The 15,186-nt window shown below is 49.4% G+C and overlaps 1 protein-coding gene across 1 annotated transcript in view; it reads left to right on the top strand.

The window, feature by feature from the left end:
• GRM4 (glutamate metabotropic receptor 4) overlaps positions 1 to 15,186 on the top strand; it is a 223,019-nt gene that overhangs the window by 131,242 nt on the left and 76,591 nt on the right. Inside the window, exon 4 of the mRNA XM_032768742.2 lies at positions 12,681 to 12,816. Coding sequence (XP_032624633.1) covers positions 12,681 to 12,816 — 136 coding nt within the window. The remainder of the gene's footprint in view (positions 1 to 12,680; positions 12,817 to 15,186) is intronic.

Here is a 15,186-nt window from a genome sequence, read left to right as displayed (position 1 = left end):
CCGCCAGTTTAATTACTTTTTTTCTTTCCTAATTTGGTAGCAGTGGGACTTGAACTCACAGAGGGAGGAGTGTAATTGGAGGGGGAAATTCCACCCTGTCCTTGGATCTCTGCCAACCGCTGTTGTAAACCATGTGATCAGGGCAGCACTAGCCGTGGTGGAATCAGAGCTTGAGCCAGTTAGTGTGTGTGACAGCAGGGGATGACAGCAAGGAGTTAGAAGTCAAGGGAGTCACATGCTGATGAAGATTAGAAGTCCCTTAGGTCGCCAATGTAGTGCAGAAGGACAGAGAGGCTGGTCTCTTGCCAGGGTCCGACCCACAGGGCTTGTGGGATGGAGCTGATGCTTCTTGTGTGGGGTTAGCATACACTGCCCTGTCCTGTATCCTCATCCTGCAAGTGCTCAGGTTTTTGCATTGGGTGATCAGATATAAGGTGACAGCATTTCCTCACTGACATGCCCTGATAGATGGACTCAGCCTCTCAACTCCTTGTGGTGATGCAGGTTCGGTGATGCTCAGTCCCTGGGTGTCGGGGTGGGGCAGGATCTGATCACTCAGGAATCCAGCTCCCCACCACAAGCAACTGGGGTGATGGGCTCCAACATAGCCCCCCTAGACCTAATGAAGGTGGGAGACCTAAAATGTCTGGGCTGCCTATGGACACTCTCTGCACTGGGGGAAGGGTATGGGTCTCCAGGGGCATCCGGTGGCAACCTGCATTTCAGAGCCCTGGGCTTGCCTCTGTGTCCTGATGTGCAGGTTGCGTTGTGTGTATATGGCAGCGCTTGTGTGGGTAGACAAGTGACTATGGGAACGTGGACTTATGAACATGTGAATGTGTATGTATGAGCGTGTAAATACAAGTATGTGTACATCCAAGTGTGATTGCATGCATGCACCAAGACTTTATGAAAGACTCTTATGTTTGCAAACTGCTCCCTATGTTGGATTTTCTCTCCAGATTGCCATGGAAACAGTAATTAAGCTGCGGTGGCTCCTTAAATAGCTGGTGTCTCTGATGCCTAAGCAGGTGTTAGCCCCAGCCTGTCCTGGGGGCTCAGGAGCCAGGCCTGGTGGGCTAGCCAGTCCCCGATAACTCATCATGGGGCGGATCATCCAGTATCTGTTAACACTGCCATGTGCTGTGTCTCTGGTTTTGCTGGTCTGCCTGCCTGTCCTGGAGTCTGTTTATCCAACTTCCTCCTCTCCATCCATCTGCCTCCCCATATGGGAAACAAACATAAAATTGGCCCAGTTTCCTCCCATAAAAATAGCCTATACTTGGCGATATTTGTAGTGTAGCAACTCTTGCTGATTAGACAGGAAGGAGAGGCTTGTGGTTCACACGCTGGCCTTAGGGTTACTGCAGCAGGAGGTATAATTTCCAGCTCACGCAGACATACTCATGCTAGCTTTGATTGAGCTAGTGTGATAGAAATAAGAGTGTACCTGCAATGGCACAGGTGGTGGCTTGGGCTAGCTGCCCAGATACAATCCCAACAGAGATCCTTGCTATGTACATGGCTGCTGCGGCCACACTGCTATTTGTAACCCGCTCACTCATTTAAAGCTAGCGTGTGTACACCTGTCTGAGCTGGAAATGGCTCCCGTGTCTCCAGTGTAGACATACTGTACCCTTAGAGTCTAGAGACCTGGCTTCAGCTCTTGGCTCTGCCAGCAATGCCCTGTGGGACCTTGGACAAGTCACTTAATCTCTCTGGGCTTCAGTGCTCCCATTTGTAAAATGAAGCTAATAATACACTTTGTCTTGTCCAGCTAGATTGTAAGCACTTAGGGGCAGGAACTGTCTTTCACTATGTGTTTGTACTGCACCTAGCACAATGTGGCCCTGATGTCTACTGGTGCTTCTAGGTGCTGTGAAGACTAATTTATATTACAGGTCTTTTGGGTTGTGATTCTGGTCCAGCTGAGTGCATCTCTCCTGTATTCCACAGGTGTCTAATATACTGGATGGGCTATATGGAGGTGGGATACAGAGAAAGCTCACATCATCTGGAGATCTGTGTGTTTGCTGGTAAAACCCTTGTAGATTTGTCCCTGCAAACTTGTTCACTTTCTGAGCATGCAAATCCCGTTATTTGTGAATGGAGATAATATATCCCGCCTCTTTCCATCACCCACCCCCAGCTGCAGGTGGAATCCTCCTGTTTCTGCCCGAGTGACGGCTGTGGGGTGCAATCTCTGTTGGAATTTGGGGCTGGGAAGGGTGTACAATTTGACGGTCGGGCAGAGTCAGCATCAGGTGAAAAGTCATGTGTGGAGAGGTTTGAGGGTTTTTTGGTCTGTTCTCATGGCAGTGTAAATCCAGAATAACCCCATTGAAAACCATGGAATTACAGCAGTAAAACACCGGTATAAACTGTGAATATTTATTGTGTATTGCAGCAGCTGCTACTGGCCCCAGTCCAGGAGCTGGAGCCCATTGTGCTAGGGGCTGTACAAACAGAGACCCAAAGAGATGGTCCTTGTTCCAAAGAGTTTACAATCCAAGTAAATGAGACCAGACTTCAATGGGAGGATGGGGGTGTGTGTGTGGTGGTGTCAGGTTTGAATTCCATGCCAAATATTCCCCTCTAATATCTTTCTTCAAGGTGTGTATATGTGTGTGTACATGGAATGCTATTTCACCAACTCGCTTCCAAAAATATTCGGGAGGACAGCATGTGCAACACATGTGCCTTTTTTTTTTGGCATGGGCATGTGCAGCTGTGTCTATATGGATGGCTGTGTCTATGTGAGTGTGGTTGTTTTGGATGGGAACTTGTCATATTCAGCAAATTCCACAGTTTCCCAGTAGAATATTTGCAAAGATCTATTTTTTGTCACTGTTCAAAGAGTTTTGAGTGGGTTTGTATGCCTGTGTGTGTGTGTGCACACATACAATGGTATGTTAGCTGTTGTATGCCTGTGTGCGTGTGCAAGTGTGTGTGTGTTTGCATGCAACAGGGCCGGCCACCTGCTGCACACCCCCTCATGGCCAGGGGTGGCTCTGTGGCACCCTGCCTCAATTTTCCTCCTCTCTCAGGGCTCCTTAGTAGGGGAGTCGCTGGAGGATCCCAGGCTGGGTTTGGAGTGGATGACTCACTGCTCTCTGTAGCATCTGCTGGCCTGTGATCCTGTAGCAAACAGGAATTCCCATTAGGAGAAGAAAGCCAGATGAAGCTCTGCATACACTGAAGCGTTCCTAGCTTGTTTGCTCCCTAGCTTTGTGTAGGCAGATGACAGGAGGAGAGAATCATAGATACTGTGTCGTTGAAAGCTTCCCTGCCTGTCAGCCTGAATCAAGCTGAACGTAAGAGGATGTGGCATGACTTGCCATGCGCTGTGTGTTGTTAAAAGGGGTGCTCAGAAGTTCCAGGCTTAGAGCTTGGTGACAGACAGCAGATGTTGGGACTCGAACGGCTCCTAAACCAACCTGTTCTCTGACATCTCCTGGCTGGGTCTTGGTGAGCCAGGCTGGAGAAGATACAAGGAGCTGAGTCTTGCATCCCTGAGCTCCAGCTGGGGATCATTACTGAGGCCTGGTCTACACTACGTGTTTAAACCGATTTTAGCAGCGTTAAACTGATTTAACGCTGTACCCATCCACACTATGAGGCCCTTTATATCGATATAAAGGGCTCTTTAAATCGGTTTCTGTACTCCTCCCCAACGAGAGGAGTAGCACTAAAATCGGTATTACCATATCGGATTTAGGATTAGTGTGGCTGCCAATCGACGGTATTGGCCTCTGGGCGGTATCCCACAGTGCTCCAGTGTGACCGCTCTGGACAGCAATCTGAACTCGGATGCAGTAGCCAGGTAAACAGGAAAAGCCCCGCAAACTTTTGAATTTCATTTCCTGTTTGCCCAGCGTGGAGCTCTGATCAGCACGGGTGGAGATGCAGTCCCAAATCCAAAAAGAGCTCCAGCATGGATCGTACGGGAGATACTGGATCTGATCGCTGTATGGGGAGACAAATCTATTCTATCAGAGCTCATTACAGAAGACGAAATGCCAAAGCATTTGAAAAAAATCTCCAGGCTACACAGTGCTGTGTGACAAGCGTAACGGAAAGCCAAAGAATCAAATAGACGCTCATGGAGGGAGGGAGTGGGTACTGAGGACTCAGCTATCCCACAGTCCACAGCAGTCTCCGAAAAATATTTACATTCTTGGCTGAGCTCCCAATGCTTGTAGGTTCAAACACATCATCCGGCGTGGTTCAGGGTATAGCTCGACAATTACTCCCTCCCCCCCCTCCATGTGAAAGAAAAGGGCAAGAAATCATTTCTTGACTTTTCAGTGTCACCCTATGTCTACTGAATGCTGCTGGTAGACGCGATGCTGCGGCAGTGAAAAGCAGTATCCACTCCCTCCCCTCCCTGGCTGCAGATGGTGCAGTAGGACTGCTAGCCGTCCTTGTCATCAGCCCGTGAGTGCTCCTGGCTGGCCTCAGGTGACGCTGGCTGGAGGCGCCTGGGTAAAAATAGGAATGATTCCCGGTCATTCCCAGTAGATGTACAGAACGGCGTAACCGTCCTCATCATAGCAACTGGGGGCTGAGCTCCATCACCCTTCCCTTTCCTGTGTAAGAAAAGATTCTGTACTGCCTGGACTATCATAGCAGCGGGTGCTGGGCTCCTCTCCCCCGCACCGCTTAATGTCCGCCTGGACTGTCATAGCAGCGGGATGCTGGGTTCCTCTCCCCCACACCGCTTAATGTCCTGCTGGACTGTCATAGCCCCGGGAGCTGCCTCCCCCTCATTTTATCTCATTAACAACCCCGTGAATGGCATGCAGCTCATCATTTCTGCGGATCTGACACGGAGCGGCTGTGCTCTCTGATACACTGGTTCTCTAGTACACTTGCCCCATATTCTAGGCAGGACTGATTCTATTTTAGATACCATGAAGAAGGGATTGACTTGGGGAGTCATTCCCATTTTTGCCTTTGCGCCCCGGCTGACCTCAGCCGGGGCACCCATGATCAGCAGACTGTACTGAACGACAGATAACTGTCATCTCATTGCCAATTTACAATGGCAGCAGACGGTACAGAATGACTGATAACCGTCTCTGCTATCATGCAAAAGCAAGTGAATGCTGCTGTGTAGCGCTGCAGTATCGCCTCTGTCAGCAGATCAGGTAGACATACAGTGACAGTAAAAAGAAAAAAAAAAGAAAAAAAGAAAGCTGAACGGGCTCCATGGTTGCCATGCTAAGGCGTCTGCCAGGGCAATCCAGGGAAAAGGACTCAAAATGATTATCTGCCGTTGCTTTCCCAGAGGAAGGAATGAGTGACGACATTTACCCAGAACCACCTGCGACAATGATTTTTGCTCCATCAGGCACTGGGATCTCAATCCAGAATTCCAAGGGGCAGGGGAGACTGCGGGAACTATGGGATAGCTACGGGATAGCTACGCACAGTGCAACGCTCCGGAAATCGACGCTAGCCTCGGGCCATGGACGCACACCGCCAAATTAATGTGCTTAGTGTGGCCGCGTGCACTTGACTTTATACAATCTGTTTTACAAAACTGGTTTATGTAAAATCGGAATAATCCCATAGTGTAGACGTACCCTGAGAGCTGGAAAATATCTCAAACCTCTGAATGGCAGGGGGGGTGTCTCTGAATGTGAACCTTCCAAACCTTTGGGGGGGTCACCTGGGACTAGCAGTCACTCACCTTGTTGCCACACAGCGACTAGCTTTCTGAGGGGGCAGCAGCCAAGTTAACATGCTCCCACCTTGCTGGCCCTTATTGTCAGTGATGCTCTTCCTGCAAGACACTCAGGCAGCTTCCTGGATTCTGGACGCCAGTGGTAACCTGAGGTGGCATCAGAGTTTCTCAGACTATGGCCACTACAGGCCATTCACGAGGTGATGGGGCAAAGCTCAGTCCAATATCTACTGCAGCGGTTCTCAAACTTCATTGCACCGCGACCCCCTTCTGGCAACAAAAATTACTACAGGACCTCAGGAAGGGGAACCAAAGCCTGCCCAAGCTCTGCCATCCCGGGGGGGGGGTGGGGGCAAAGAGGAAGCCCCATTGCCCCTGGCCGGGGGTCAAAGCCAAAGACCAAGGGCTTCCGCCCATAACCTTAGCTCCACTGCCCAGGGCTGAAGCCCTTGGGCTTTGGCTTTGGCCCTGGGCCCCAGCAAATCTAAGCCAGACCCATTTTAACGGGGTCACAACCCACTTTGAGGTCCTGACCTACAGTTTGAGAACTGCTGATTTACTGGATTCCCAGGGGAGAGGGAGATGGTTTTATATTGGGCAGCACCATGCCCTTGAACTGAGTAATGGAAGGAATGGAATGAAGACGGGATTTGTCCTTTTCTGCTGTGCCCACGAGACTGACACTAGCAGCCAAGTCCTCTCCTGGCCCTCGGATGTGTGTCTTTTTCCAGGGGAGAGAGAGGCTGAGGGACACAGGGATGACAGAAGCAGCTGGTGGATTCTTGCCAATCACGCTGCCAGGCACAGTCAAGATGGTCCCTGGCAAAGCTGGGTGGGAAACTGTTTGTTTGTTTTGTTTTTCACATCTCACAAAAACATTTTTGGATTAACATAATAATAATAATAATAAATTAATTATTTAAAATCCTGACTCAGGAAGAAAAGTCAAAATCTGGAAAATTTCCGCAAACTGAAAATGATGAAACACAAAAATTGGGTTTGGGTCGATTAGAAATGTTTCATTTAGATAATTCTGGAACATTTTATATCACTGTCAAACTGTTGTAAACTTTTTTTTATATATAAATTAACTTCAATTTTGAACTGGAAACCCAAACATTTATGTTTAACTCCTTTTGACAATTCCAAAATGTGTTTTTCCTCCAATTTTGTTTTGGAAATAGAACGGCCATCCAAACTGATCCTTTCCCACAAAAAGGTCTGGGTTTGAGTTGGCATTTTTTGACAGAAAATCATTCTGTGGAAAGATGTCCGACCAGCTCTGGTCCCTGGAAGCAACCTGCTGTGAAGGGAAGGGAGAAATCTCTCTCTGTGAAGTAGTGAGTTATGGAAAAGTGCAGAGATCAATAATTAATTATAGCTCCTTGTTGGGGAGCCTTCTGGTTACCATGGCTCCATGGCCAGTAACACGTGCAGGGGATCGGGATCTAACAGTTAGCTAGGGGCCTCTGAGGGATTCCTGGCTGAGCCAGGCTACCCATTCCTGCCTATGCTGGGGACTCGCTGACACAACCAGATCTCATCCCACTACACATGTCAGTGCCACCACTCTAATGGGGCTTATTCCTCTCCCATCAGTGTGGACGCATGCACAGATCATGCTGTGCACTAGAGGACAGACTGAGACAAATACAGAGACCCAGCTGCAAAGAGACCAACCTATGCACAGCGAGATCACACACTCAGACAGGTGCACAGGGGCCTATTGTCAGTCTCTCTTTCATAGGCACAACTCAGCCTTGTCTCAGTCTCACACACACACACACACAAAATCTCTCTGTCACGTTCTTTCCAAGGCTCAGGGTGTAACACGCTGGAGATGAGGCTGCATGATCCTTATGGAGCAGGTCCTCCAGCTGCTGCCTCCACACTGACATCTGTCACCCTCCCATCTCCAGCATGCTTGCTCTTTGGGGTGCTATGTACGGGTTGGACCCCAGGGGGGTTTGCAGTGCTGCACACAGTGTGAAGACCTAGGGGTGGATTTTGTGCTGTGTTAGGAAGAGCCAGGATGTGGTTTCAGTAGCAAGACATGGTGCTTAGAAACCCAAGGGAGATGCACCTTAGGAATACCTGAGCTAGCTCCGTGGCAGAAGGTGGGGGCAGCCATGAATCCACCACAAGAAAGACAGCTGCATTCAGTGCCTCTGGGGTGTTGCCTGTTGGACCATATGAAAGTCCTGTGCATGGCTTTGTGCTCATGGTTATTCATGAGTCGCTCTCCATTAACCTTTCACCTCCAGGGGCTCCTCTTGTCAGGGAGATGCCATTTCTCTCCTTTGCTCTGGCAATTACAGCCAGCAAGCAAATGAGCACGTTGCAAATGGCTTTGTCTCTGAATAGGGGGATGCTTAGCTAGCAGTAGGGAGAGAAAGAGAGAGAGAGAGAGAGACACACACACACACACACACACACACACAAAAAGGATAGAAGAGGCAGAATTAAAGAGCGGTGAGGTGACCCCATCTCCATGGGTTAGCCAAAGGGTCTGATCCAGCACCCATAGGAGGCAATGGAAAGGCTCCCAATGGCAGATCATTGGATCTGGATCAGCCTAAGACGGAACCAGATGGAGAAAAGGGAAGGAGGAGAGGGAAGAGCTGGTGAAGACAAGTGGAGGAGTCCCTTACCACTCGTGTGCAGCACCTAACACAACAGGGCACATTACGGGTGATGGCATCTTGGATCCATGTGAAGTTATTGACTGGTCTGATTGTTCTCCTTGTGCTGTCCATGAGGTCAGAGCCACTTCTGTCCCCAGGGGGAAAAAAAAGGAACTCCATCTGATAAGCTTAATAAAACAGCTCTGGAGCCATCTGCCTTTCCTCCCTGTGTCCCCTGCCTTCCCTTGCTCTGTCTTTGGAGGGATCTCCCGTTCAATGCAAGGCCTGGGCCTATTTCTGCCTTTGCCCATGGTTCAGTGTGGGACCATGGGCTGTTCACATCTCCTTCCCGTGACTCTGTTTCCCCATCAGTCAAATGGAGATCATAAGCCTTGCCTACCTTGTGGAAGGGGGGTTAATGTGGAATGTGCCCTTCTGCAAAGGACCAGCACAAGGTGTCAGCACTGCTTAAGGGCCACTTAATCCCTCCAATGGGACCAAAGTGATGCAGAAGCCAGCTGCACTGGTGTGAATGTCACCCAACTGTAAAGCACTTTGGGATCCTCCGATGAAAGGTACTATGGGAGTGGATAGTGGTATAAGAGGTAGTGTGCCTAGTTGACAGATCACTGGACTGGGTCTCGGGAGACCTGGGTTCTGTTGTTGGCTTGGCCTGCTGGGCAACCTTGGGCAAGTCTCGTCCCTGCTCCGTGCCTCAGTTTCCCCATCTGTAAAATGGGGATAATGATACTGTCCTCCTTTGGAATGAGCTATGAGATTTACTGGTGAAAAGTGCTAGATTAGAGCTGAGTTTTATTATTCTATCTGATACTGACGGAATAGCCACAGTCCCTAACACCCCCACCAACCCTAGTCCCTACTTGGAGCTCCTAGGCTCTACAAATAACACTTATAATCCAATCTCATGCTTAAGGCTGCAGGTCTGAGCCAAGGGGCAAGCTGCTCCGCTGGTGCTCATCAGTGGAGCTGTGCTGACTTTCACCTGCTGAGGATCTGGCCCTGGGAACTCCCCCGCCAGCTGGATGAATGTTTCAGTTTAAGAATTCCTTTGCATCCCAGCGCCTTCTGCTGTTCCTTTGCTGTCATTCCCCAGCTGCATGGCTGCCAGATTCTCATCTGGAGGAGGGGGTTGTCCTCTCTGGATGGCAAGAGTTCTGGGAAATTTCTCTGCAATGGCAGTTGTGTGCTAATTACTCTGACCTTTGCTTAAGTGGGGATCCTTTAGCGGCAGGCGAGGCATCAGCCTTGTCATTTACTATGCAAATTGAGACCATCAATTATATCCAGAAGGTCCTGGAATGTTTAATTTTCTCTCCCATCTCTTTTCCATTTTTTTTTTTTTTTTTACTGGCGCCTGCCAAAAAGTTGCAGCAAGGAGCCATTGGCTTTTGGCGGGGCCAGGGCTGGCAGGCGTTCAGGGTTAAAGCCCAGCAGACAGAAGTGTGGTTACTCATCCAATTTTCTTCTCATTCTCTCTCTCTTTTTTTAAGTTTTAATTAGCTGCTATGTCAAATGCTCAGCAGTTGGCTTGGTGAGTAGGTTACAGAGCTCCCACCTCTGTGGTCAAGAGGTCGCTCTAGTCCAGGGAGAAGTGAAAGAACTGCTATCGCAGAATAGGTCCGAGAACCATCTGGTCCTGTCACCTGGCTATTACTGTGAATGTGGCCAGATGCTTCAAGGGAATATGTGAAATCCTTGCAAGGTGTGAAATGCTCCCCTGCATGGAGGTGCCAGCCTGAGGCCTTGCACCATTTAAACTCCTAGGACTTGGTGCATGGGCCTCGTGCTGGGGTGAATTTCACCCAGTGTTCCTAAGGGCTGGCTATACTGCACCCACAATCAGCACCATCTTTTTCAAAGAACTCAGCAGCCCATGAGCGGAGACCTGCTGGAAACCTGCCACCACTTATTTTGGTGCATTAAATGGGCGCTGAGCTCTTTCATTGAATTTCTTCCTGACCCAACAAGAGCCTGGAGCATGAGGATGGAAAGCCCTTATTAGCCTACCTGACATAACTGCCAATTATAAACCAAGCCCAACTCTCATGAAATTCAATGGGGTGACACCTGAGATGAATTTGGCCCTGTTATTTAGCTTGTAAGCTTTTCGTTCTGTGTTTGTTCAGCACCTAGCACAGTGGGGTCCTGATCGATGACTGGGACAGCTAGGTGCTACCATAATACAAATAGATCATAATTGTACATACATTATATGTATTTCTAATGGCCCCATTGCCATAGTATTCCAGAGCCATTCTGTAACTAAAACAGTACCTCTGTGGTCCATCGCTAACCAGAATAGGGGCTAAACTGGTGATGCCTATTTCTGGGAGGGCAAGGAGCTCGAGCCCTAAGAGGCTAAGCCTTGGGCAATAGGTCTGAAATCCAGAAGGTGATAAGGCAGCATTTACACACACAGTTGCAAGAAGCCAGGCTGGGACTCAAAAAGGAGAATCCGAAATGATGAGCTCAACTGAAAGCTGTTTGGGAAGCAGGACTGAAGAGTGGCAAAGTGAGGAGGGGACACTCCTTGGAGATCTGAGAAGATGGAAAGAGTGAATGCAGAGGAAGACTTGGAGGAGATGTCAGAGACAGGGGAACAGTGGAAGAATTGAGACTAGGAAGGGAAAGCGCGGTTATGGCTTGAAATGACAGATAATAAAACGAGTAGGTGGATGGTAGAGATTAGCTCTTGAGACGGCTGAACGGAGGGAGCAACACGACAAAGAGATGATGATACAAATCAAAGTGATGTGTGAAAAAACAATCTGTAGCAGTGGAAATAATGGGAAGATTTTTGTCTCTTCCTGGGCATGCACCGTAGGAGGGAAGAACACAATTAGCAAATCTATTCAGAGCGCTAGGGGCCCACTCTGGAGCCCACTGGTGTCAACAGGTGTCACCCTTGGTGCAGAAGGAGGAGAGAGGAGGAGAACGAGAGCCCCGTGGCAGTCACCAGTACCTCAGGCTGAGTAAGGGCTCCAATGCTCACAATGGCATTGTGATTGTTGTTTATTCCAGTAACATCCAGAGGCCCCATGTAGGATCATGGCCCTGTTGTGCAAGGTGCTGTGTGCACACACCCACAGAGTAGAGGATGGTCCCTGCCCCAGTGAGCTTACAGTCTATAGACCAAACAGACACAGGGGAGGAGAAGAGATCTGAGCTCAGTTCTTGGTGCTGCCACTGACTTGCTGGGACAAGTCACTTCATCTCCTCATGTCTTCAGTTCCCTGTGCACAAGACGGGGGTGGCCGTACTGCCCTTCTCCCATTGCAGACTGCCTGGTCTACTTAGGCAGTGAGCTTTTTGGGGCAGTGTTGGGAATAATTATCCTAAGGAATTTATGAAGCTTTACAGTGACTCAGTTTCCCCACACGCATTCCTTGTTTAGTCTCAAAGGCCACTTGGTGCTGGTTACATCCAAAATATCAATACAAGCATATACAGCCTTCTATTCTATGATCGAGCAACAATACTCCTATAAGCGTTGGCCAACATAATTACAGTAGGGTCAGGCCCAGGAGACACCTTGCATCGTGGCGTGACTCCAGAGGGTGAGGCAAAGCTCTGAGAAAGAGCCCCCAAAGAACCTTGCTTTGTATATGCTATAATAAACAAGTGATGTTACTGCTGGTTATTGGCCCTTAGCCAAAGCTAGATGAGGGAGTTTTAGGGAGCAGGTTCCCAGTTTCTGTTACTTCCACCCTAGCCTTAAAGACAGTAATGGCGGTATTCCCTGGGTCACTGCAAAGTTAACTCAAAAATTCTTCTTTCTCAGGAGTTTGTTCTCTTTGGTCTCATGCTGGGAGCCTGTTTCTCATGCTAACATCCAAACTTACCTTACAACCATAATTTATGTAGGTCCCATGTAAACCTGGATTCCTACAGGCCGGGCCAGTCTCTCGTTATGTGTTTGTGCAACGCCCAGCAAAATGGGGCCCCACGATCCTGACTGGAGCCTCTATGTGCAGCTGTAATGCAGAGCATGTTGGCATTTGCTGCCCCAACCCATGTTAAATGGCCTCACGGTGGTCTTTTGCTGGTTTCCTTGGGTTATCAATAACTGGCATTCCACACGGGCGATTGCAATGCAAATCCCATATGCTCCGGTCTCGCACTGTGTACTGGCTGCGTGTGCCGCCATCAGCAGCAGGGAGCACTGAGATTTGCTCATTTCCAGGATTGAGCCGCTTACAGAGACATGTAGATCTCAAGCATGTGGACCCCAAGAGTGAACCCTCCCTCCTCCCACCCAGCAGTTAGGTATCCCCCCAAAGGGAGCTTGAGTAGGGCTGGCTGGTTCAAAGGCCTCTCTAAACGCACTGTGTCTTGTTTGCCCACAGGGGGAGTGTGCGTGGCCCAGTCGGTCAAGATCCCTCGGGAGCCCAAGGCGGGAGAGTTTGATAAGATCATTCGCCGTCTCCTGGAGACCTCCCACGCTCGGGCCGTCATCATCTTTGCCAACGAGGACGATATCAGGTGAGGGGAGAATGGGTTGGCCTGTGGGTGGGGTGTGGGGCAAACCGGAGGAAGTGAGGAGGGGGACCACAAGGTTCTCTGTGTGTTGGTACCTCCCAATGCTGTTCACCCGCGCCCCCCACCCTCACAGTGTATCCTATAGATCCTTAGCACTCCTTGGACCTGGTAGCCTGTTTTACGAACCACATCACAGTGCTGGTATTGTTTGGTGCATAGGGTACATAATTATAATGAGGAGAGTGGGGGCTAATGGTTAGAGAAGCAAGCTGGATTTGGGGCTCTAGGATTCTATTCCTGACTCTGCCACTGACTTTGTGTGACCTCAGACAAGTCATTTAGACCCATGTTTCCAGAAGGGGCTGCTAGTTTTGGGGCCCTCAGTTTCTGGGAGCCCCCTTGAGTCCCTTAAGAAAATGCTCCGTCCCTGGAGTGCAGTGGGGGGCTGCAGGATTACAGGCAGCAGGCAAATCAAGGTGACATAGTGTGGCTTACATTGTTTATGGAGCCTAATGAGTCACATTGATTTACACCTGATTTTATTAGGTGTCTAATTTATTAATCAGCAAACATTATGTAAATGTGGGTAAACCGAGATTTTAAAGCAGTTTACATCAGATATGCAAATGATCAAAGTTTCTTTTCCCTCCTTAATAGAAATGTCTGAAAACCTGACATTTATGCTCGCTCGCTTATGCGCTGAGGAATCTGGGATTTAACTTGCTGTGTAAATGGCAAGCACCATTAAACAGGGGTTTGTAAACATTTACCCAGGAAAGGGGTGTGTGTAAACGGGGGAATTACATCTCATTAGCACTCATTGACACACACCTGGAAAATGTGGGGTTTTTTTCTGTGTGGCAGCAGCCTGCTGCCTGCTGCTGGCCAGGTTCAGCTCTGTTACACCAGAGGAATGACACTGACATCAGTGAGATTGCTCCAGATTTACAGCAGTGTAAATGAAATTGGGGACTGGCCCCTTGCCTACCGTTCAGTAGAGATGCATACAGCACCAGCTCGCTTATTCTTTATGGGCCACCTGTCCTGCTGATGTAAATCAGCATAGCTCCATTGACATTAATGGAGCTGCGCCCACGTACACCAGCTGAGGAGTTGGGCCAGACATGGGTGTTTAACCCTTTTGTAATGCGCCTGTCACAAAGCTGGGCAGTGCCTAGCAAAAGGCGGTCTTGGTTCTTCACTAAGGCTCATAGGTACTAGGGTAATTCAAAGAAAGTCTAAATTAATCATCTTTCATTAGGATTGTGGTCGCACGCCAAGACCCCAATTGGGAGTGGAGCCCCGTTGTGGTAGGTGCTAAACACAGGAAAATATGGTCCCTGCACCGAAGAGCTTAAAGTTTAATTTAGTGACCTGGAATAAAAACCGTGGTGGAAACTATTTAAGGGCCAGGTGTCATTTGGCATAGCTCCATTCATTGGTTTCAACAGAACGACACCGACTTACACCCGCTTAGGAGCTGGTCCTATATGCCAATTGGAAAGAACCAACAGAAGCAAATCCACAGCCAGACCAGTGTGCATCAGCTGCCCCCAACTCCCTCCCAAAGCCACTTGGTCTGAGTCCCATGATCGGGCTGGGATCGTGCCACTTGCTGACCCTCCCATTCGGCTTGGGTGATCCTCATGCTCATCATTGGGCTGGGGGGAGCCAGCACTGGGAGCTAGGGAAGTGGCAACGCAGCTGGGAATGCTGAATGACCAGTGACATGTCACAGATGTTCGGCATCCCTGCGGCTTGGTGGAGTGTGGCTTTTAAAAAAAAATATAATAATGCCATCTGGACTCGGGTAACAAGTAATTAAATTCCCGACATAGGATGTGTGAGTCATAAATCTGCCTTTATGCTTAATGAGAAACAACTGGAGGTGGGAGATGCATAAATTCTCTTCCCAACACTGCAGCTAGGGCTCACTCCAAAAGGCAGTGAAGTCAGTCTCCTCAGTGAGCTCTGTGTTAGGTCCCTCCTCGTTACCTGTGCAATGCTGCAAATAGAGGCTGATGGGGGAGGGGTGGCGGGGAAAAATGGAGAAGGAGACAGACGATGAGACAAGCAAGAGGGATAGGAGAGGATAGAAGTGCTGTTGAGGTTGATGGGCCCTGGTATGAGAGCTTAGATAGACAGATGGCTGGATGCTGAGTGGTGCAGAGTGCTCTTGACATTGCAGGTGTTTAGTGCCTCTCAGGATCAAGCCCTCAAGGGAGTTGGAGAGAGTAAGGAGGTCACGTTTCAGGACCTGGGAGGCCAAAATCAGTGAGACCAGGCCAGAGATTCAGGGGCTGTACCCAGGAGTGGCGCTAGGGTTTTTGGCGCCCTAGGCGGGGGTCCTTCCGCGCTCCCGGTCAGCGGCAA

The sequence above is a fragment of the Chelonoidis abingdonii genome, chromosome 4 (assembly GCF_003597395.2).
Source record: "Chelonoidis abingdonii isolate Lonesome George chromosome 4, CheloAbing_2.0, whole genome shotgun sequence".
Taxonomy (NCBI): domain Eukaryota; kingdom Metazoa; phylum Chordata; order Testudines; family Testudinidae; genus Chelonoidis; species Chelonoidis abingdonii.
The sequence above is the reverse complement of the archived record's forward strand: the minus strand, read 5'-3'. Positions and strand labels throughout refer to the sequence as shown.